At 42.9% G+C, this 22,557-nt stretch overlaps 1 protein-coding gene and 2 long non-coding RNA genes across 4 annotated transcripts in view; 2 read left to right on the plus strand and 1 right to left on the minus strand.

Moving 5' to 3' along the window:
• Positions 1-22,557, plus strand: part of FAM189A2 (family with sequence similarity 189 member A2) — a 118,173-nt gene that overhangs the window by 8,010 nt on the left and 87,606 nt on the right. The window contains exon 1 of one of the 2 annotated variants that reach the window (XM_045042568.1): positions 14,510-14,529. The exons of the other annotated variant lie outside the window; for it this stretch is intronic. Within the exon in view, the coding sequence (XP_044898503.1) occupies positions 14,525-14,529 (5 nt within the window). The 5' untranslated portion in view covers positions 14,510-14,524. Of the gene's footprint in view, positions 1-14,509; positions 14,530-22,557 lie in introns of those variants that run through there. 2 annotated transcript variants of the gene reach the window in all.
• On the minus strand, positions 3,710-6,995 carry LOC109493714. Its single transcript, XR_002737822.2, has 2 exons — positions 6,289-6,995; positions 3,710-4,785 (listed from the first exon to the last, which is right to left on the minus strand). It is a non-coding gene; the product is annotated as an uncharacterized LOC109493714 (long non-coding RNA).
• Positions 4,780-9,561, plus strand: LOC109493717. Its single transcript, XR_002148042.3, has 2 exons — positions 4,780-4,961; positions 9,232-9,561. It is a non-coding gene; the product is annotated as an uncharacterized LOC109493717 (long non-coding RNA).

The raw sequence follows: 22,557 nt of genomic DNA on the forward strand, positions 1-22,557 counted from the left end.
GGATCTCTGTGTCATAAGAAACCAGTGACTAAACCTATATAAAGGGCTTAGACCAGTATTTGATACATAGTACTCTGTAGGAGGTAACTTATTATTGTTATCATAATGCCTTGTGGGGTTGATATTTTCTGATTACTAGTTATAGTTAGTAGTAGCAGTAGTGGTAGTGACGTGGGTAGGTGGATAGATAGGTAGGTAGAGCTACAGTCCTTTGGGGATTCTGTCAGTTACTGTACGGATCGAATCCAATTATACATTCTTGAAATGAGGAAATAACTACTGGTGAGTTCAGGGACCCACCAGGGCCACCATGAGATGGACCTGAATCCCATTGATTATCTAACCTCCATGAGTCCTCTCTGACTGGTGGGCAACAGTGGTATTTTGGGTCACAAGAAAGTAGAATCAATTCAAATCAGTAATTCTTAAACATTTTTTTTCAACGTTTTTTATTTATTTTTGGGACAGAGAGAGACAGAGCATGAACGGGGGAGGGGCAGAGAGAGAGGGAGACACAGAATCGGAAACAGGCTCCAGGCTCCGAGCCATCAGCCCAGAGCCTGACGCGGGGCTCGAACTCACGGACCTCGAGATCGTGACCTGGCTGAAGTCGGACGCTTAACCGACTGCGCCACCCAGGTGCCCTCAAATCAGTAATTCAATTTTAACAGATGATCAGCAATCCTCCAAAAGTCTGATTATTTCTTCATTTTCCAGTTCATAGTCATCTGATAAATAGTCTCAGGTCCCTTGGAGGAAGGAAGGCTGGGAGGCTTAACTTTCTGGTGGTGTAGCGAGTTCTTTCCTCAATGAGCCCAGCTCCCCCTTCCTTCAAGGGGTATGTGAACTGCTCACAACTAAAAACTGACTGAGGGGCTGTGCCTCTCCCATTAGGATGATTCACGTCTCTTTAGTAAACCTACAGCTTTTGGCTTATACAAATCAAATACAATTTCTTTTTTTTTTTCTTTTTAAGTTTGTTTATTTTGAGAGAGAGTGAGCACATTCACACATGCAAAATCCAGTGGGGCTGGATCTCTCGCATCACGAGATCATGACCTGAGCTGAAATCAAGAGTCTGATGCTTAACTGACTGAGCCACCCAGGCGCCCCTGAATAAGATTTCTGAAGGTTAGCCATCTATATCACTTCTGGGGACACTAAGATCAACTAGCCCATGCCAAAAACTTCTGCAGGCCAGACTGGTGATTACTGATCCTCTCCGCTGCCCTTTACTGTAGCCATGCCTACCCTGTCTTTGATAATCAAGTGCAGCCACTTGGCCTCCACTACCCTGGGATGCCATCATTTCCCTCTCAGAGAAGCCCAAGGAAAGAACCAGAAATTGCAGCTGGACTTTCTAACTTCTGTGAATGTTTGCAGGTTGCAGGCTCCGATCTAGTTGCCTGCATACGGATATGATACAAATGTGTCGGTTAATCTAGTCTTTTAATTTTTTTTTTCAACGTTTATTTATTTTTGGGACAGAGAGAGACAGAGCATGAACGGGGGAGGGGCAGAGAGAGAGGGAGACACAGAATCGGAAACAGGCTCCAGGCTCTGAGCCATCAGCCCAGAGCCCGACGCGGGGCTCGAACTCACGGACCGCGAGATCGTGACCTGGCTGAAGTCGGACGCTTAACCGACTGCGCCACCCAGGCGCCCCTAATCTAGTCTTTTAAAAAAACATTCCTTTATATCAGCAAGGAAAGCTGAAAGCCCAATAGAAAAATGGGCAAAGGATAAAATTTCTTTAAAAAGCAATGCACCTAACTAATGACTATATGGAAAAATATTTAGCTTCACTAATAATGACATGAACATAAGACAACAAAGAGATACTGGTTTTCATCTGTGGGGGATGTGGAGCCTTAAGAGCCTTACATTTTGTAGTTGGAGTAAAAACTGGTCCAGGTTTTCTGTAAGACAACATAGCGATATACATCAGAACCCTTGGGTTTGGGTCCACAGTTCCATTTCAATAATTTATATTAAGGAAATAAAGTATGAAGATGTCACAGAGCCATTTTTATTTGTGAAGTCTTGGAAACAACCTAAATATCCAAAAACAGGAACTTGCTTTACATAAATTATGGTTTATACATGAAACATTCAGACATTCAGTCATTCATTAATAAGCACTTATCGAGCACCTGCTTTGTGAGAATTCTGTTGTAAAATCTGGGGATGCAGATGATCTCTCCTTTTTTCTTTATGGAGCTTTTAGGACTTGGTGACATAGAATATATAGAAAAATAAATTTTTACTTTTTATTTTTCTATGTTTTATTTAGTTTTGAGAGATAGAGACAGAGACAGAGCACAAGTGGGGGAGGGGCAAAGAGAGACGGAGACACAGAATCCAAAGCAGGCTCCAGGCTCTGAGCTGTCAGCACAGAGCCCGATGCAGGGCTCGAACCCACGGACCGCGAGGTCATGACCCGAGCCGAAGTCAGATGCTTAACCGACTGAGCCACCCAAGCACCCCCCTTTTTAAAATTTATTTTTATTTTATTATTATTATTATTATTTTTTAGCTATGATGCAAATTAAAAGGGCCATGTGATAAAGAGTGGGGAGGAGGCTACTTTAGATTAAGTCAGGAAAAGCCTGACTGAGATGACATTTAAGTAGAGATGTAAATGGCAAGAAGGACACTAGAAATCATTGTTATGTAGGTCTGTATTTTTTGACATGAAAAGATATTACAAGCCCTAGTTTTTCATAAAACTGTATTGGGGGGGTTGTGGGGGGATGTAGTCCAGAAGGAAGCCTGAAGGAACTGATACTGATGAGAACACGTCCCCAGCTGCTGGTAACTGCAGAGATGGCTCAAAGCTGATTGAGCAATAAAGTAAGTGATTGATTCCTGTACCTGAAAAGGCAGGATTTCCAGGGGCTCAGTAATGTCCCAGAGGACCTGGTTGCTCTCTCTCTGTCTCTCTCTGTCTCTCTCTCGTACATTCCATGGAATTGTTTCTTCTCTCAAGATCCCAAGAGAGCTGCCAACAATTCCTGGGTTACATGTTTCCTCATTAAGGTCCAGTAGGACCTAGACAGCATCTTTGTTTCAACGTCCCAGAAAAAGATACGCACTTCACTCTGGTTGAACTGGCTTGGGTCACATGACCACTCTTGAATCAAATATCTCGGCCAGGGGGATGGGCTATAATGGTTAGCCGAAATATTAAAGACCCAGCCATGGTGCCGCAGTGAGTAAATCTCTAAATCATCAGGCTGAGAACTAGCAGGGGAGCATATGTCTCAAAAGAAGTTTGGGGAAACTTTTCCTAGAGGAAGGAGAAAAATTTCTGGGTGGCAAATACCAGTTGCATACTGAAAAACACCAAAAAATGAATGTATATCACTAAGCTTTAGATAATGAAATTACCAGTGGTTTTTTACTTTCTTTTTTATACTTTACATCTGAGTTTTTTACAGTGAGACTACATTAATTTTATAGCTACAAGACAACAAAATGATTTCTATTTTCTATAATTTTTTTGTTTATTTTGAGAGAGAGAGAGAGAGAGAATGAGTGCACATGTGCAGGAGAGGGGGAGGGACAGAGAGAGAAGACAGAGAGGGAGAGAGAGAGAGAGAGAATCCCAAGCAGGGTCTGCACTAGCAACACAGGGCCAGACGGGGGGCTCGAACTCACAAACCATGAGATCATGACCTGAGCTGAAATCAAGAATGGGACACGTAACCAACTGAGCCAACCTGGTGCCTCTCCATTTTTCTTTTTTTTTTAATCTGGCAAAATGAATACAAGGCAATAAATGGACAAAGACTCTTTTTCTGGCTTCTGTGTAAGAGCTCTCGCCTTTGAATTTGCTTCTCCTTCCCTAAAGCATTGTTTTTGCCACAAGCCGGCTATTCCAACCTTTTCCCTAGGTAAAAAGCAGGGTCCTGTTAGAGGCAGGCTCTTGGACCCACAGAGTCTCCCTCCTACCCGCCCTGTTCCACTTAACAATTTAGCAAGGCCTGCTGGCTTGCATTGCCCAGCTTCGTGTGTGCTATTCTGGGCCCCTGTAATTCTTCAGCCAGTTGGGAGTTCTCTTTGGTCACAGCTGAGATACTGCAGACTAAGAATAGGCGCCTGACTGATGAAGGAAGGTGACAGCGATGGGGCCGCGAGGAAATGTGCTCCCTGCCAGGGCTGCTTTAACAGTCCTAAAGCTCAGTTTTGTTCTTTGCTCCTGGGTGTGCCGCTAGTCTGTGGTTCTGTTTTCTATATGTTTCTTGTAATCTTGCCAGCTGTGTAATCACACAAGTAACTTGGGCTGGAGAGGCTTATTAAGGGTCCCAGAGAATGCTCCTTCTCAGCCGGGCTTCCTACTGGAAGTCCTGGATCCGCGTTTGCCACACAATTCTCTATTGTGCACTTGGGGACTTTTTCCTCAGAGGCTTTTGATTGGAGGCCAAAAGGATATTTTTGCATTTTCTGAGAACTGCTGGGAGAAACCAGTGAAATTCTCTGCCTTCTCAGCACAGTTGCCTGCTCTTGTAAAGTGGCAAAGGGTTTTACCGTTACAGGGTGAGCTCCACCCCTGCCCAGCTCGGTAGCCTCGGGGAGTTTATGTGTTTTAAGCCTATAACCCATGTTTGGGGCCTCAGCTGGAGGTCGTCAGGGCTGGGGGCTGGACTCATCTGAGAGCTCATTCACACACGTCTAGCAGGTGGATGCTGGCCATCAGCAGGAGTTTCCACTTTTCCATGTGGTTTCTCTGCAAGTTGGGTTGGACTTCCTCAGAGCACGATGGTTGTGTTCCCCACGCAAGCGCTGCAAAAGAGGGAGCAGGGAAGAAATTCTATCTCCTCTGACCTCGCCTCACAAGTCATAAGTCATTATTTCTACCACATTCTATCCACGGAAGCAGTCATCAGTCCCACTCAGGTTCAGAGGGAGACTAACTAGAATCTGCTTTTTGATGAAGAGAGGCCAGGTTCTGGAAGAGGGTGAGACTGGAAATTTTACTGGGGTGACTTTGGGAAAATATAACCTGCCACATTTGCACACAGGTCACTAAGCGAGTTCACCGAGGTGCTTCCAAGACTCAATAATTATACTTTGAGATGGAGAAAGGTGATGATGTCGGGAAGGAGCATGGCTGGCTCCACTGTGATAAACTAGGATAGACGTTTGTTCCAGTTTCCCGGAGCAATTGCTGAGAGAAAGTCCAAGAAAAAGGAAGGCCATAGGAAGGAGCCTAGTTCAAAAATGTTTACTGGTTGGCTGAAACACCCTGGCCTGCTATAGAGACCTTAAGTGTACTATTTACTTAAAACATTTTTTTAAGTTTATTTATGTATTTGAGACAGAGACAGTGTGAGTGAGGGGGCAGGTGGGGGGGGGAGGGGGGAGAGAGAGAGAGAGAGAGAGAGAGAGAGAGAGAGAGAGAGAATATCCCAAGCAGGCTCCACACTGTCAGCACAGAGCCCGACATGGGGCTCGAACCCGCAAAACCGTGAGGTCATGACCAAAATCAAGAGTCAGATGGTCAACCAACTGAGCCATCCAGGTGCCCCAAGACCTTAAGTTTAAATAGTTGAATCCTCTGGACGCCTGGTTGGCTCATTTGGTTGAGCGTCCAACTTCAGCTCAGGTCATGATCTCGAGGTTCGTGAGTTTGAGCCTGCTTTGGATTCTGTGTCTCTGTCTCTCTCTGCCCCTCTCCACTCATGCTCTGTCTCTGTCTCTGTCTCTCTCTCCCTCAAAAATAAATAAAACATTTAAAAAAAAGTTGAATTTTCTTACAAACTTGAAGGGCAGAGCTCTACGAAGGCAGAGACCAAGTCTGCCCCATTCTGACGTGTGTTCAACGTGCCTCACGTATACAGCTCCAGTGACACGTGTGGAAAGGGGACCATGGAGAGGGCTGGGCTATTGGCCAAGATCTGAGACTAAAGATGGGTCTCAAGCTTGACCAGTAGGTGACATTCTGTGTGTCCTAGGTGTGTGCTGTGCTGTCAGAGCACTGGCATCCAGAGGGAGCACAAGGGTTGCAAACCTCCAAGGCGCTCTGTAAACAGGAGCCTCGAGCCTTTACACGCTTTCTGACCCATTTCTGTTGTCATGCCCATTTGCAAAGGTAGGTAGGGGCCCACAAGTTGCAGGCTATGCCATTAGAAATTCAGTCTCCTGTCTGCAAGTGTGTTAATTCACATAGTCCGAGTGGATTTATTGAGTGGTTAGTAGGCACCAGATGTTGAAAACGGGTGAGATGGTGTCTTAGTGACTCCATAGCCTGAACCGTGGTCTGGAGTGTGTCGGGGAAATGCTCACCCAAGGATGGAGGGACAAAAGGGTCCGGGAGACGTGGTCCGAAGAAGAGAGGAGAGGAGGCTGACGCAGGAGCTTCTGCTCCCTTTTACTGAGATTTCTGGGCTGCGCCTCAGCCAAGAGTTCACACAGAAGTACCCCCTGGATTCCCCACACGGCGACTCTCAGGTAGCCTTCTGCTGGCACCAGCCCCATCCATAGTAGAGGAGAGTGGATGGCCTGGGCCTGGGTACGTTATTGACTCTTCCTTCAACAAGCATAGCCTCCTCTCGATTCCTGATCAAGCCTTGGGTGCTGGATGTAGAAAATTGCATGGCCAGGGAACAGAGTCTCAGATTGTCAGGGCTGTTGGCACGTTCTGCGGTTTTCCTCGGGCTTCTTCCAAGTGTTCTTGGTCAGGCCTCTTGCCTCCATCCATCATTCCAATGCCTTCCTCCTCACACCCCCTCTCTCATGCCCAGACCCAGGCTGAGATGTGCACCACACGCACATCTGCAGGCAATGAGAGAATCCTGGACTCTGGGAGTTCTGGAAGCCAAAACGAGAAAGGGGTAGGGAAGCTTCAGGTTTAGAGCATTCTAGGAAGTAGTGTGGAGACGACCAATGCTATACTTGTGGAAATTTCCTCTGTAAAACATTTGTCAAGTAAAAAGTTCTTTTCATCGCCTTCTCGTCAGCAGAAGAGCAACTTCTCCAGTGTTCTAGACTTCTCTGTGTCTCTATCTCTGGCTCTTTCTGTCTCCCCTCAGTTTTCCTTCTTAAACTAAAGGGCTCCTGGTAGCCCCCAGATTTCCACTTTCTCTTTCTTTTACATTAAAAATAATTTTTTAACATTGTATTTTGTTAGAGACAGAGACAGAGTGTGAGCAGGGGAGGGGCAGAGAGAGAGGGAGACACAATCTGAAGCAGGTTCCAGGCTCCGAGCTGTCAGCGCAGAGCCCCATGTGGGACTCGAACCCATGAATTGTGAGATCATGACCTCAGCTGAGGTTAGACGCTCAACTGACTGAGCCACCTAGGCCCTTCCACTTTCTCTTTCAGTATAATCAGTCCTCCTCAGGAGCTCAACCACTTTGACTAGTGCTGTTCTTTTTTGCTTTAGGTATTATCTTAAATGTTGCCTCCTCCAGGAATCCTTCCTAGGGCTGGGTTAGGGGCCCTGCTGTGGGTTCCCACAGCAGTTTACCTTTCCCACTAGCAAATCATTTGTCACATTGTAAAAAAATGTTGATTATTGCCTTCTGAATGGTATTTCTCCTCCTCTAGGCTCTAAGCTCTTTGAAAGAAGGTGTGGTTTCTTTTTCTTCCATTTTAGCTCCTGTGGTGAGCATAAGGAGGGATTCAATAAATGTGTGACGTAACAGGAAAATATACATTACTTCATTTTCTTCCTAGATTTTCCAGGGGCAAAAGAGAATGAGGAGAAAATGTGGAGAACTTGCATAAGGAATAGCACCCCCTGATATAGTTTCTTCCTAATACTTGCACCAATATTGGGACCATTGTGTTGTGGTGAGATGTAGTTAAATCCAAGCCATCTTCAAGGTTTGAGACATCAAGTTTCTGGGAACAGGGAGTGGGTCACCCTTAAATGATAAATAGCCATTCTGTGTCCTTATGTTAGAGAATAGCCAGGTGCACAGCAAGAACAAAAACAAGAACAAAAGAGGACTGGTGTGGTATTGTGATTTATAATAAGAAATATGTATTTGGTCTTTATCCACTGTTCCTGGCACAGAGCTCCTAAAAGCCTTGGAATTTCCTAAGTAACAAGAGTGATAGATCGATAAAGGTGTTTTGTTAATAAATTGATCACCGATGGGCAATGATTCAATCAAACATGCCTACGTAAAGAATAAAACAGTGACAGCAACCCCCACCCCTCCGAAAATAAAACGAAAACGAAAACAAAAACAGAAAAGGAGGGTTGCAGAGGCCTTGCGGGCTGGTGCACCCCTAGAGGTGCTGGGGCGGGGGACGTGCTCAGAGGGAGCCTGTTCTCCCCGCTTTGCCTGGTGCATCTCTTCCATCCGACTGTTTCTGAATTATATCCTTTTATAATAAACCGTCATCTGGTGAGCAAAATGTTTCTCTGGGTTCTCTGAGCTACTCTAGCAGATTAATCCAACCCAACAGTGGAGGTCCATCTACAGCCAGTGGGTCAGAAGCACAGATAACACGTGGGCTTGAGACTGGCCCCTGAGGTGAGCAGGGAGGGGGCTGTCTCTCTGGAGGACTGAGCCTTTAACCTGTGGATATGATGCCGTCTCCAGGCAGACAGCATCAGAATTGAGTTAAATTGTGGGGCACTCAGTTGGTACCTGAGAATTGCCTAGTGGTGTGGGAACTCCCCCCACCCCCCACCCCAAACATTAGATTTGGGTGCAGAATCTTAGTTGGTGATCAGAGGTGGGATCAGAGTTAGAATTTTTAACTGCTGTTAAGTTGGTGAGAGAAAAGGCTCAGAGTTTCTGCCCTAGATGTTGAGCGCTGAGATTCCAAGAACTGCATTCTTAGAGAAATTGTTGTGTGCTGGATTTGCCCTTTTTTTTTTTTTTTTAAGAAGTGAGTTTTGATTGTTATAAAAGTAATACATGCATATAATTTTAAAAAATAAAATATTTTGTTAAAAAACCTGTAACAAGAGAAAATAGCCCCTGCCTCACCTGCCCCATTCCCCAGTTCTGCTTTCTGAGGCAGTGGCTTTCAAACACGTTGAGCTGTAGATAGTGTGGTTATGTTGTTATTTCTCAATTTATCTGTTTTTGACAGTATCTGTCTGATGACTTGTTATTGATATTGAGGGTGTGCCTCTCTTAACCACATCCCTACCTACATGCCCTCCTTCCATCGTCTCAGTAGAGTTATTAGTAAAGATGAGGTTCAGTTGTATATAACAGAAAATTTGAAATAACTGTGACTTAAGCAGAATTTTCTTCCCTCTAGAGTAAAAGAAACTGGGAAGCAGTGCTTCTGGAGATGGTGTAGTGGTTTTACAGGCACCTGGAAGGAGGCGTCACCATCCTTCCTAGCGCTGGCTTCCATTTTCAAGGTCACCGTTGGAGATCCAGCTATTTATATGCCCGAGTTCTCCAGGGAGGAAGATGGAGGAAGGGGCTGTCTCCATGGATGTGCATATTCTGGGCATTTAGAATCATACAATATGTGGTCCTTTGTATCTGGCTGCTTTTACTTAGGACGATGTTTCCAAAGGTCATTCGTGTAGCACGTATCAGTACTTCATTCCTTTCTGTTACTAAATAACATTCCATTGTACAGATACACTACATTTTATTTCTCTCTTAATCAGCTGATGGGCATTTGGACTGTTTTCACTCTTTGGCGATTATGAACAATGCTGCTATTAGCATTTGCATACAAGTTTTTGCGTGGACATAGTTTTAATTTCTCTTGGGCATATACCTAGAGGTGGAATTGCTGGGTGCTGTGGTAACGCTATGTTACACATTTTGAAGGACTGTCAGATTTTTTGGAAAGCAGCTGCACCATTTTACACTCCATCAGCAGCGTGTGAGGGTTCCAGTTTCTCTGTATTCTTGCCAACACTTGTTTTTGTCTATCTTTTTAATTCTAGCCATCCTAGTGGATGTGATGTGGGATCTCATTGTAGTTTTGATTTGTGTTTCCCTAACGAGTAAGGATACTGAGCGTTTTTATTTTTAATGTGTTTTTAATGTTTATTTTGTAATTATTATTCTATTTTAATTCCAGTGTAGTTAACACACAGTGTTGTGTTAGTTTCAGGTGTACAATATAGTGATCCAACAGTTCTTTACATCACCAGTGGATATTGAGCATTTTTGTTTATTTGGCCATTTGTACATCCTCTTTGGAGAAATGTCTATTTTAATCTTTTTCTCATTAAAAAAATTTTTTTAATGTTTATTTATTTATGAGAGAGAGAGAGAGACAGAGTGTGAGCAGGGTAGGGGCAGAGAGAAAGGGAGACAGAATCCGGAGCAGGCTCCAGGCTCTCAGCTGTCAGCACAAAGCCTGACACAGGGCCTGAACCACCAACCGTGAGATCATAACCTGAGCTGAAGTTGGACACCCAACCAACTGAGCCACCCAGGCGCCCCAGTCTTTTTCTCGTTTTTAAATTGGGTTATCTTTTTATTGTGGAGTTGTAAAAGTTCTTCTTATATTCTATATACAAGTCTCTAATCAAATACACAATTTGCACACGTTTCTCCCATTCAGTGGTTATCTTTTTACTTTCTTACTGGTATCTTTTGAAGCACGTTTTTCATTTTTATAATGTCTAGCTTATCTATTTTTTTCCTTCACTATTTGTGTTTTTGGTGCCCTGTGTTGATTTGCCACAGAGTTTTGAGTGTTGAGATTTTGTTTTCGGTGGTTGCTCTAGGAATTATGATATCCATCTTTAACTTTTAGCCATCTGCTTCCAATTGATACTGACTTAATTCTGCTAAAATATAGCAACTCTGCTTGAACATAGCCCCACCTCTCCCCTTTGTGCTATCATTGTCATATACACTACATACTTGTATGTTATAAACCCAAGAGCACAGCTATTTTTTTTGGTTAGATGAAATGGCAAATTTAAGTTCAGGTCAACAGTAACATGAAGGGGTGGGAGATGGGTGAAGAGTTACTATGTGCAAATTGTGATGAGGTTTTTTTTCCAAGTCCAGGAGTAGCATAGAAATATCAAGTAGCTTTCAATATTTATGGGGAAAAAATTGGGTGGCGTTGACAGTAATGTTAAAAGTATGGGAAGGCAACTATAGTGTACAGACCAGTAGAGGGATACAGAAAGGGAAAATATAGAAAACCTTGTCAATTCATCAGTCTGGAATAGAGGAAAAAGTAGAGAAAGGATACTAAAGAGAAAATATGTAATATAGCAATAGAAGCAAGTAAAAATGAGTCAACAAGTAAAATAAATTTAAATGTATTAAAATTGTCTCATTAAAGATAGATAATGAGTTGGGTCTTCAAAGTGTAACTATACTTAAAACAGATACATCTACAACACTACCACTAGAAAAGCTGAAAATAGAAGAATGGGGAAAGATATAGCAAGCAAATACTAAGTAAAAGAAAGCTTATAAAGTCAGAAAAAAATTCAAAAATAGAAGCCTCACTGGTAATAAAGAAGAATACTCAATTACTTAAGTACAAAATGTGAAACTGATAGAATCATAAGACATGAACAAATACACAAACTAATGTTCTTTGCGACTAGGAAGAAATGGCTTCCTAGGATTGGCTCTATGACTGTGTTCTGTGCAATGAAATAGAATGAATATTGTGTGGCAGCTTTTAAGAAACTCTCTAGAAAGTCATTTGCACCTGTCCTTTGCTCCCTCTTCATTTCTTCCTCCAATCACCTAGCTGGAATATGGATGTAATGCCCAGATCTGAAGCTGCTATATTATACTGTGAGGCAGGAGGCATGTGCAAAAGAGAGCAGAACAGCAAAATAAAACAAAACCATATCCCTGATAACCTTGTGTTACTGTCTACCAATCCTGTACAGTCTGTCTCTGGAATTCTTTTATATCTCAGAGAAACAGATTTATAGCTTGTTGAGCCAATAGGATTTTGGATTTTCTGCCAGCTGTCAGGAGCATTGAACATGTAGTCCTTCTTTAAAGGAGTGCTCAACTATTGGTTATATGACTTTTGGTCAAGCTTCTGATACCCCTTCTTAGTATGTGATTGGCAGTGGTTTTGCATGCATTTCAGTTAGAAAGTGTAACACGGTGTCACCTAGTTTTTTCTCAGGTCTCATAAAAGCACAGCTCTGTGAAGAAATATGTATCTAATCGAGATCAGTTCTTCAACAATGAAAATTTGTTTCACTGATACCAATTTTCTACCCAACTGAACTGTTTCTGCACCTTTCAAGATACACAATAGGTACATAATAACTTCTCATTTTCATGCTGAAATGTAGTATAATCTTTTTGAAGATCACTTAACACATGCATACCACAGTGCACACTATTTAGCTGAAGTGATGTTAAGGTGAATAACCAAATGACCAAGGTCAGTTTTGTAAAGGCAGCAATAAATATGTCCTGACTAATGCCTGGTGAAGAGTAATTACACAGTGCTGTAGATTATTAGGTCTGTGCAGCCTAGTTTCAAGGATAATAAAATGTGTCTTAGAATCAATGACATATACTAAGTTTTGATATCCAATAAGGAAAATCCTTCCACCCTGATGGTTGTTGTTTTAAGGCACTAAATTTTGGGGGTGATTTATCCTGCAGCAAAAGTTTAGTGATACACTCATTTGTGAAAATAACTGGGAAATGCATCTGTTTCTAAAGTTATGCAAATTCCTCATTGAATAAAATGTTAGACACCCTATACAGGATCGGTTCTTGACCACACATATTCTGTGCTTATGATAGAGGGAGAAATAACATCTTAGCCATTGCTTTTATTTAAATGTCAACTTGTTCTTTCTGTAAGTAACCATGTACGTTGGGAAAGCTGAGAGTCACCTAGATTTAGGCACAGGGGAAGACAAGTAAGCTCAGAAAAACCACAAATCATATTGTGGCTGAGAACTCAGACTGATATTTATGAGCAATTATAGCAAAGATTCAGTCATTTTAAAGAATGTGCTTTTAGGGGTGAGTAATAAACCTTTCCAGAATTGAAAGGACTCTTCTGCTGTCAGTTCTTTTCCAGTCCCTGTTCTCTCCTCCCCAGGAATAAAGTGTCAGAATAGCATCTGTGCAATCTAATGCCCACATTTTTAACAGGAGTACCATTTTGCTATCGATAATCATTGAAGGTGGGTGATAGGCACATAGGAGTTCATTGTTCAATTTTCTCTAGTTTGTAGTATGTTTGAAAGATTTTATGATAGGGGCACCTGGGTGGCTCAGTTGGTTAAGCATCCAACTCTTGATTTTGGCTCAGTTGATGATATTGGGGTCGTGAGATTGAGCCCTGCGTCAGGCTCTGTGCTGACAGCGCAGAGCCCGCTTGGGATTCTCTCTCTCCCCCTCTCCCTCTGCCCCTCCCCAGATCTCTCTCTCTCTCTCTCTCTCAAAATAAATAAATAGACTTAAAAAAAAGAAAGTTTTTATGATCAAATTTTTTTTAATTTTTTTAACGTTTATTTATTTTTGAGACAGAGAGAGACAGAGCATGAACAGGGGAGGGTCGGAGAGAGAGGGAGACACAGAGTCCAAAACAGGCTCCAGGCTCTGAGCTGTCAGCACAGAGCCTGACGTGGGGCTCGAACTCATGGACCACGAGATCATGACCTGAGCCGAAGTCGGACGCTTAACCGACTGAGCTACGCAGGCGCCCCTATGATCAAATATTTATTTAAAAGTCTGCTTCTTTGAGCAGTTCCAAACAATGATTGATATTCAGTGTTTATTTATCCATATTGGTATAATTTAATATTTAATAATTAGGCACTCAGGGGGTGCCTACATGGCTCTGTCAGTTAAGTGTCCGACCTTGGCTCAGGTCATGATCTCATGGTCTGTGAGTTCGAGCCCCGCGTCTGGCTCTGTGCTGACAGCTCAGAGTCCGGAGCCTGCTTCAGATTCTGTCTTCCTCTCTCTTTGCCCCTCCCCTGCTCACAGTTTCTCTCTCGAAAATAAATAAACATTAAAAAATTTTTTTAAAATAATAATAATTAGGCACACACAATGTACATTTCTTCCTAAGAAATATCTAGATCATTTCTGCTATAAATAGTCTCTAAAACATTTATGAATGTAATGCTATCATGTCTGAGATTTGCTTTAAATTATGCCAGTGGTGAAGGGCGTAGAGAGTATGAATGCAACAAGACTGGCCACAGGTCAGTAATGGTTGAAGCCGGGTGAAAGGTGCCTGGGGCTACTTACGCTCTCCTCTCTACTTCTGTGCATATTAGAAATTTTCTGCAATAAAAAAAAAAGATGTATCTGTTGTCCAGCAATTCCGCTTCTAGGTATAGACTCTCAAAGAATTGAAAGCAGAGACTTCAACAAACATTTGGCCACCCGTGTTCACAGCAGCATTATTCTCAAGAACTAAAAGAGGAAGCAACCCAAATATCCACCGATGGAAGGATGGAGAAACAGAATGTATCAGATATGAATACAACGAAGTACTTTTCAGACTTAAAAAGGGAGGAAATTCTGACTCATGTTACAACTGGATGAACCTTGAAGACATGATGCTGAGTGAAACAAACCAGTCGGAAAAGGACTGACCGTATGATTCTGCTTATATGAGGTACCTAGAATAAGCCAAATTCGTAGAAGTGGAAAGTAGAATCGTGGTTGCCAGGGCCTGGGGTGGGGGTGGGGGGGGGGGAAGGAGACTGGAGAGTTGGTGTCTAACGGGTAGAGTTTCAGTTTGGGAAGATGAAAAAAGCTGTGGAGACAGATGGTGGTGATGGTGAGTGTACGTGGTGCCACTGAACTGTACATTTACAAAGGGCTAAAATGGCAAACGTTACATATATTTTTTGACCACAGTAGAAGACATTTTAAAGAGATACGTCTGGTTTTTAAAAAATGATACTGGGGAGAGAGACGTAGAGAGAGAGAAACTAGAAGACGTGGACGTGATGAGCCCTGCTTGGATCTCTAAAAACTCTGATTATCCTTCTGTCCTCTGTCAGTTCCTTGTACAGATTCTCTGGTTTACCCCCCACACACCCCCCTCCCTGCCCCGCGTGGACTCTGTTCGTCCAATGTCCCCATGCTTCATAGTCAGCCCTGAAGTGCCACCTAGAGCCGTCAGAGACAAACTTGAGAAGAGGCGTGCTTCTCCGCCATGCCTCTTGGGTGTCCGCCTTTGACAGCCTCTCCGGACTTCCCTGTCTCAAAGCCTGCCCTCCCAGATGGTTCTGGGCTCTTCCTTTCCAGATGTCCTCTTTACCGGGTCTAACCGCCTGGCAACACTCCTCACTTCTCTGAGGAGAAACCTGGCGAATGTGCCCTGCTCCCACTCTCTGCACTTCGCACATACTTCCCACCTCTGGGTTCTCCCACTTAGCTGTGTTGCTTTTTGCCGCCGTCCATGTTTGTTGGTGCCCCCTAAAACTACCTAGGAGTCTGTGTGTCTTGGAAAACACGTCCAGAACGCTCTTGCAGAGCTCATTAGAAACTCTTTATGGCATTGGAAGAAGTCCAATAGTGGGAATAAATCACATCAGAAGTTAAATATCAGTCGTTTAAAAACATTCTACACTAAGGAAAATGGTGGTTTGTAAACATAGCTGCTTAAGGACAGACACAGTAGGATTACAAAAAAAAGTGGAGTAAATGTGTTTTAAGACAAATGACTTCTGTCATTCACCTGTCTGATTTATTTTCACTTGTTTATACCTTATCTCTCCCCCACAGTGTTTGTTTTATTTCATTAAAAAATTTTTTTTAATGTTTATTTTTGAGAGAGCGAGAGACAGAGACAGAGTATGAGCAGGGGAGGGGCAGAGAGAGAGGGAGACACAGAATCCGAAGCAGGCTCCAGGCTCCGAGCTGTCCGCACAGAGCCCCACACAGGGCTTGAACCCATGAACTGTGAGATCATGACTTGAGCTGAAGTCGGGCGCTTAACTGGCTGAGCCACCCAGGCGCCCCTCCCCCACAGTGTTTAAAGTGGCTTGCAGAGATGTGTAGAATTAAGCAGGATGAAAAATAGTAACAAAAGGCGATGCCATCATAAATGCCTGGTGTAAGAAAAGCAGTTTGTTCCAGGGATGAGCCAGGTGGATACAACTTGTGTGTTCTTTGCTGGTGGCACAACACCAGATGGACTCTGAGCGACTCAGTAGCCAAAACCAAGTGGGAAGTGCTGTGGGTGACAAGAATCATGGCAGTGGTTAAAAAAACCCTTGGAAGTCCCCAAGTCAAGTTAATGCCGGCTGATGAGTCCTCTCTGGGCCCAGCTATTTCAGATCCAGTGTCAGGATCTGATACTGGATCTCTTGGGAAGATGCTCCACCCACACTATGCCTGGCACCCAGAGAGCATCCTGCTTCTAGAGCCTTCTGGTGACAGACAGCATCTGGCCATTCTCCCTTCCCACCCCCCACCACTCGGAGCCTACATGGGAGGCCCAAGACCAGGCAAGTGTGCAGCACAGAACAAAGTGTTCGAGTCTGGTCCCACGTTGAGCTTTTGTTAATGATTACTGATCTATGAAACGCTGATTAAACCGAATTTGAAAACAGTCTATTGTTTTTGTTCTGGATTTTACACGTAAACATCTTTGTTTAAATTGAAGAGGGTAGGGGAAAAAGTTGCTACAGTTTTTCACTCGCACAGATACATCTACTCCAGTCCCAAAGCAGAATGCTTTTCTTTTATCACTTCCACTGCTGGGGAGATAGCAAAGCAATTTAGAGCCTAGTAGAGGAAGTTGATTTGACCTTGGCACAAAACTTATTGTCACATCAAGAGATACAGAGGCTGAACATTCTCTGGGCAGTGTCTGACTATCTAGTCAATAGAAGATCAAAGCAATACATGAGCTGTCAGCCCCAGGACAGCAGCAGGGACAAGATTTTGGGTTCCAGAAGGTTTACCCCACAGGGTGTGGGTGGGCCTGGGTCAGTACAGTGTGTAAGAAAGAAAATCAGGTCACAAAAGCTGACCTTAAAGCTTTCCATGCCCAGGGGAAGGGTCCAGACAGAGAGCAGATAGCAGTTTCATAGACAAGTCCCTGAGGCAGTCAGATATGTCTCTCTGTTGTCCAGTTTTTGTCAAGAGTGTTGCTATGGGAAATGATAGTCATGGACTGTCACACTACCTGCAATTTACCTGATAGTCTGAAACATTGTCTTTCAACTATAATTGTCTGGTCATCTGAGAGCCACACACTTGGACAGTACTTTTCCGACCACCTTTGAAGATTCCTTAATGACTTCCGGGTTCCACTTTTCTCAGAGTGAATGACACATTCAGAAGGAGCCCCGTCGAAACCGCCTACTGCTTTGTCATTAGGGTGATTATGAGAATACTGTCTCTTACAACACACACAACTCCTGCGAGTTGTAATGAAGGAAGTTCCAGAAAAAGTTCTGCTTCTCCTGAATAGCTGGTTTATTTTTGTTTTAACCATTGTATGATTCTTGTCATCCACAGCATTTCCCACTTTGTTGTTGTTTTCTTTCTTTTTGGTGGTGAGAACACTTAAGATCTATCCTCTTAGCAAATCTCAAGTACACCATACGGTATTACTAAGGTCACATTGTGGTACATTAGATCTCTAGAACGTAGTTATCTTGTATAACTGACACTTTGTACCCCTAGATCAACATTTCCTCATTTTCTCCTCCCACTAGCCCCTGGAAATCACCGTGTTATGCTTGGCCTCTGTGAGTTTGACTATTTTGGATTCCACATATAAGTGATATCATGCAGGATTTTTCTTTTTGTATCTGGCTTATTTCACTTAGCCTCCAGATTCATTCATGCTTAATGTCTTCCAAGTTTATCCATGTTGTGACAAATAACAGGATTTCCTTCTCTTTTAAGGCTGGAAAATATTCTGTTGTGTTTCTATATAATGCCCACATTATGTATCATAATGCCTGTTGTGTAGATAGGTAGGTAGATAGATAGATAGATAGATAGATAGATAGATATAATGTATATAAATAATATGCATTCAGTGTTTGTCCATTCATCTGTCAGTGGACATTTAGGGTTGTGTCCTGTCTTGGCTATTGTGAATAAAAGGTTCCAATGAATATGGGTGTTCAGATACATGATATCATTTCTCTCAGATACATTCTCAGAAGTGAGACTGCTGGACCATAAGGTAGCTCTGTTTTAACACTTCGAGGAACCTCCACACTGATTGCTGTACCAGTTTGCATTCCCACCAACAGTGCACCAGGGTTCCTTTTTCTCCACATCTTTGTTTATACTTGTTATTTTTGAACTGCTGTCAATTCTCCCTTCAGATGTGCCAATATTTGCTTTATCCATTTTGGTGCTCTAATGTCAGACGCATACGTATTTATAATGGTTGTATCTTCCTATTCATTGACCCTTTTAAAATTATATAACAACGTTCTTTGTCTCTACAGATAGTTTTTGATTTAAAGTCTATTTTGTGTGATACAAGTGTAGCCATCTCTGCTTTTTTTTTTTTTGATTGCCATTAGCATTGAATATATTTTTCCATCTCTTCACTTTCAGCCTACATGTGTCCTTAGATCTCAAATGTCTTATAGATAGCATATCACTGGATCTCTTAAAAATCCATTCATCCATTCTATGCCTTTTGATTGGGGAGTATAGTCTATTTACATTTAGAGTAATTATTAATAGAGGAGAACTTACTGTTGTTATTTTGTTAGTTATTTTCCATCTGTTTACAGTTGTTTTGTCCCCTCTTTTGCTGTCTTCCTTTGTTATTTGATGATATTTTATTTTGGTAGTGATTTGCTTTGACTATTTTCTTTTTTTTAAATTTTTTAATGCTTCTTTATTGTTGAGAGAGAGAGAGAGAGAGAGAGTGAGGGAGGGACAGAGAGAGGGAGACACAGAATCTGAAGCAGGCTTCAGGCTCTGAGCTGTCAGCACAGAGCCCGATGCAGGGGTTGAACTTGTGAACTGCGAGATCGTGACCTAAACCGAAGGTTGGATCCTCAAGTGACTGACCCACGTAGGTGCCACAATTCTTTTCGTTTTATTTATTTTATGTGTATCTATTATTGTTTTTTTTTTCCTTTGTGGTTATCCTGAGACTTGTATAAAATATCTTGTAGTTAAAGCCATCTATTTTAAGTTGATAACAGCTAAGCTTCAATCACATTTAAAATAAAACTTTAAATCATTGTATTTTTCTGGGGGAATGAGGGCTTGGATGGACCTCCTAGTCTGTCACCTTGTTAATGTTACCTTTTTGACATGTGACATTTATTTCCTAAGATGGCTTAACACTTTCTGTCCAACCTGTCCATTCCTCTGCTGAAAAACACCTTATTGTGGTCATTTTGTCTATTCCTCTCCCTACTGCTTTCCATCCCATTCCTTGAGCCTGGAACTCCTTAAGGTTAAAAAATAGGAAGGAGCTTCCCTGCCTTGGAGCCCATGTGCATTGGATTGCATTGCCTGAACCTGAATTAAATACCTGATAGAACATTTTTTGAGGTTGTATGTATGTGTTCTTGCCTGGCTGAGAGATGGGCTACTGTTTCTCTCTCAAATCAGCAGTGGATGCCTGGAGTGCTCTAGAGTGGAAGATAGGGAGGCAGAGAACTGAATGGGGCCAGCTGTCCAGCTTGTGAATTGCCCCTCCTTCTGGTGCAGAGTGATGCTGTTCAGGATGCCAGAGCCAGGGGAGCTGAATGAGGAAATGGAGCTTGGAAAATCTGAATAAGTAAGAACAGAACCACCCATCTAAGGAAGGAGAGGCAGCCTCAGCCCCTGGGCTCTGCGTAAAGTGACATTTCTTACCCTTTCCGAGCGGTTTTCCCGTTTCCTTTTCTCATGGATAGGGAAAAAGTTACCAACTGGTAGTCCTGGTCTCAAGCAAGTAATCTGTAAATGAAATCTAGGGACACCCAGACAGGGTAACTCCCTGCTCCGTTTCATGGGGCGAAGATGGTTCTGGACATTTCTTCCCATGTTGTTTTCATCCAGTGAGGTCAGTTTTACCTCATAGATTCATGCCTTCCCTTTTCATTAATCTAGGTGTTTCCTTAACCCTAATCCTATGCGTATCAGCCATCATTCGCATAAGCATAAGCAGCCATCATACTCATAAGCTTGCCAAAGCTTTATCTTTTGAGATAATTGAATTCATGTGGAGTTATAAGAAATAAAACAGGGCTGCCTGGGTGTCTCAGTCAGTTAAGCATCCAGCTTCAGCTCAGGTCACGATCTTATGGTTCATGGGTTTGAGCCCCACATCGGGCTCTGTGTTGACAGCTCGGAGCCTGGAGCCTGCTTCAGATTCTGTGTTACCTCTTTCTCTGTCCCTCCCCCACTCAGGCTCGCTCGCTCTCTCTCAAAAATAAATAAACATTAAAAATTTTAAAGAAATAATAAAGAGATCCCATACACCCTTCTGTCAGGTTCTCCCTTTGGTGATATCTTGCATAACTATAGTACAATCTCACAACCAGGGAACTGAAGGGTTACAATTGGTCCACCTTATTGAGATTTCACCAGTTTTGCATGAACTTGTGTGTGTGTGTGTGTGTGTGTGTGTGTGTGTTCTATTCTATGTAGTTTGATCACATGTGTAGATTCTTGACCACTACCCCATCAAGATACAGAACAATTCCATTACTACAAGGCTCTCTCTCTTTTTTAAATGTTTCTTTATATTAGAGAGAGACAGAGCATGAGCAGAGGAGGGGCAGAGAGAGAGGGAGACAGAGAATCTGATGCAGGCTCCAGGCTCTGAGCTGTCAGCACAGGGCCCGATGCGGGGCTTGAACTCACAAACTGCAAGGTCATGACCTGAGCCGAAGTCGGATGCTCAACCGACAGAGCCACGCAGGCGCCCCACAAAGCTCTCTTGCTGCCCTTTTGTGGCTGCATCTACTCCCTTCCCCATCCCTAAACCCCGGCAACCATTAATCTTCCCTCCATCTGTATCATTTCACCATTTCAAGAATGCTACATAAACAGAATCACCCAGTATGCCTTTTCTGAGATTGGCTTGTTCCATGCAGCATCGTTTCCCTGGAGAGTCATCCAACATGTTGCCTGTATCAATAGCTCGTTCCTTTCACTGCTGAGGACTATGCTGTGATATCGATATACCACAGTTTAACTCGAAGGAAATTTGGATCGTTTCTAGTTCGGGCATACACATGAAGCTGTGACAAACATTCACGTCTAGGTTTTTGTGTGAAGATAGGTGTTCCTTTCTGCGGGAAGAAGAACACCATCACCAGGTCGCTTGCTAGTTGTGTGTGTGGTTTTTCTACCAACTCCCAAACTATTTTCCAGAGTGGCTGTGCCCTGTTACATTCCCGCCAGTAATGTGTGAGTGATCCAGTTCACCTCATCCTTGCTAGGTTTTGGTGTTGTCCCTCTTTTTTTGTGGTTGTCCTGACAGTTGTGTCATGGGTTTAGTTCACATTTTTCTTATGGCTAATGATGCTGAACTTCCTCTCATGTGTTTTTTGGTCATGTTCATATCCTTTTCAGTGAAATGCCACTCTGCGTCTTTTGCTCATTTCTAATCGGGTTGTTTGTGTTTGTACTGCTGAGTTCCTTATATATTCTAGATACTATCCTCTGTCAGATAAATGGTTTGCAATTTTTTTTCTCAGTCTGAGGCTTGTCTTCTTAACAGATCTTTTGCAGAACAAAGGTTTTTTATTTTGATGAGATCCAGTTTTCAAATTTTTCTTTTAAAGATTGTGTGATTGGTGTCAAAACTCTTTGCCTAGCCCTAGATCCTAACTTACAATTTTCTACTATTTTTCTAAAGTAGTTAACATTTTTAAAATATTTACTTTGAGAGAGAGAGAGAGAGAGAGAGAGAGAGAGAGAGAGCGCGCGCAGGGGAGGGACAGAGAGAGAGAATCTCAAGCAGGCTCCATGCTGCAGTGCAGAGCCCTAGTGGAACTCAAATTCACCAACTGTGAGATCATGACCTGAGCCGATATTAAGAGTCAGACACTTGAGGTGCCTGTGGCTCAGTCAGTTAAGTGTCCGGCTTCAGCTCAGGACATGATCTCACAGCTCGTGGGTTCAAGCCCCACGTTGGGTTCTGTGCTGACAGCTCAGAGCCTGGAGCCTGCTTCAGATTCTGTATCTCCCTCTCTCTCTGCCCCCTCCCTACTCACACACTCTCTCTCTGTCTCTGTCTCTGTCTCTCTCAAAAATAAATAAACATTAAGAAAATTTTTAAAAAGATGCTTAACCGGGGCACCTGGGTGGCTCAGTCGGTTGAGCGTCCGACTTCGGCTCAGGTCATGATCTCACAGCTCGTGAGTTTGAGCCCCGCGTCGGGCTCTGTGCTGACAGCTCAGAGCCTGGAGCCTGCTTCGGATTCTGTGTCTTACTCTCTCTCTACCTCTAACCCACTCACATTCTGTCTCTGTCTCTCTCAAAAACAACTAAACATTAAAAAAAAAAAAAAAGATGCTTAACCAACTGAGCCACACAGGTGTCCCTAAAACATGTAGAATTTTAATATTACATTTAAGTCTCTGATCTATTTTGAATTAATTTTTGTGGAAGGTGTGATGTTTAGGTCAAAGCACTTTTTTGTTGTTTTTTGTTGTTGTTGTTGTTTGTTGTTGTTGTTTTTGCCCATGGATATCTGATTGCTCTA

The sequence above is a fragment of the Felis catus genome, chromosome D4, assembly GCF_018350175.1.
Source record: "Felis catus isolate Fca126 chromosome D4, F.catus_Fca126_mat1.0, whole genome shotgun sequence".
NCBI classification, from domain to species: Eukaryota; Metazoa; Chordata; class Mammalia; order Carnivora; family Felidae; genus Felis; species Felis catus.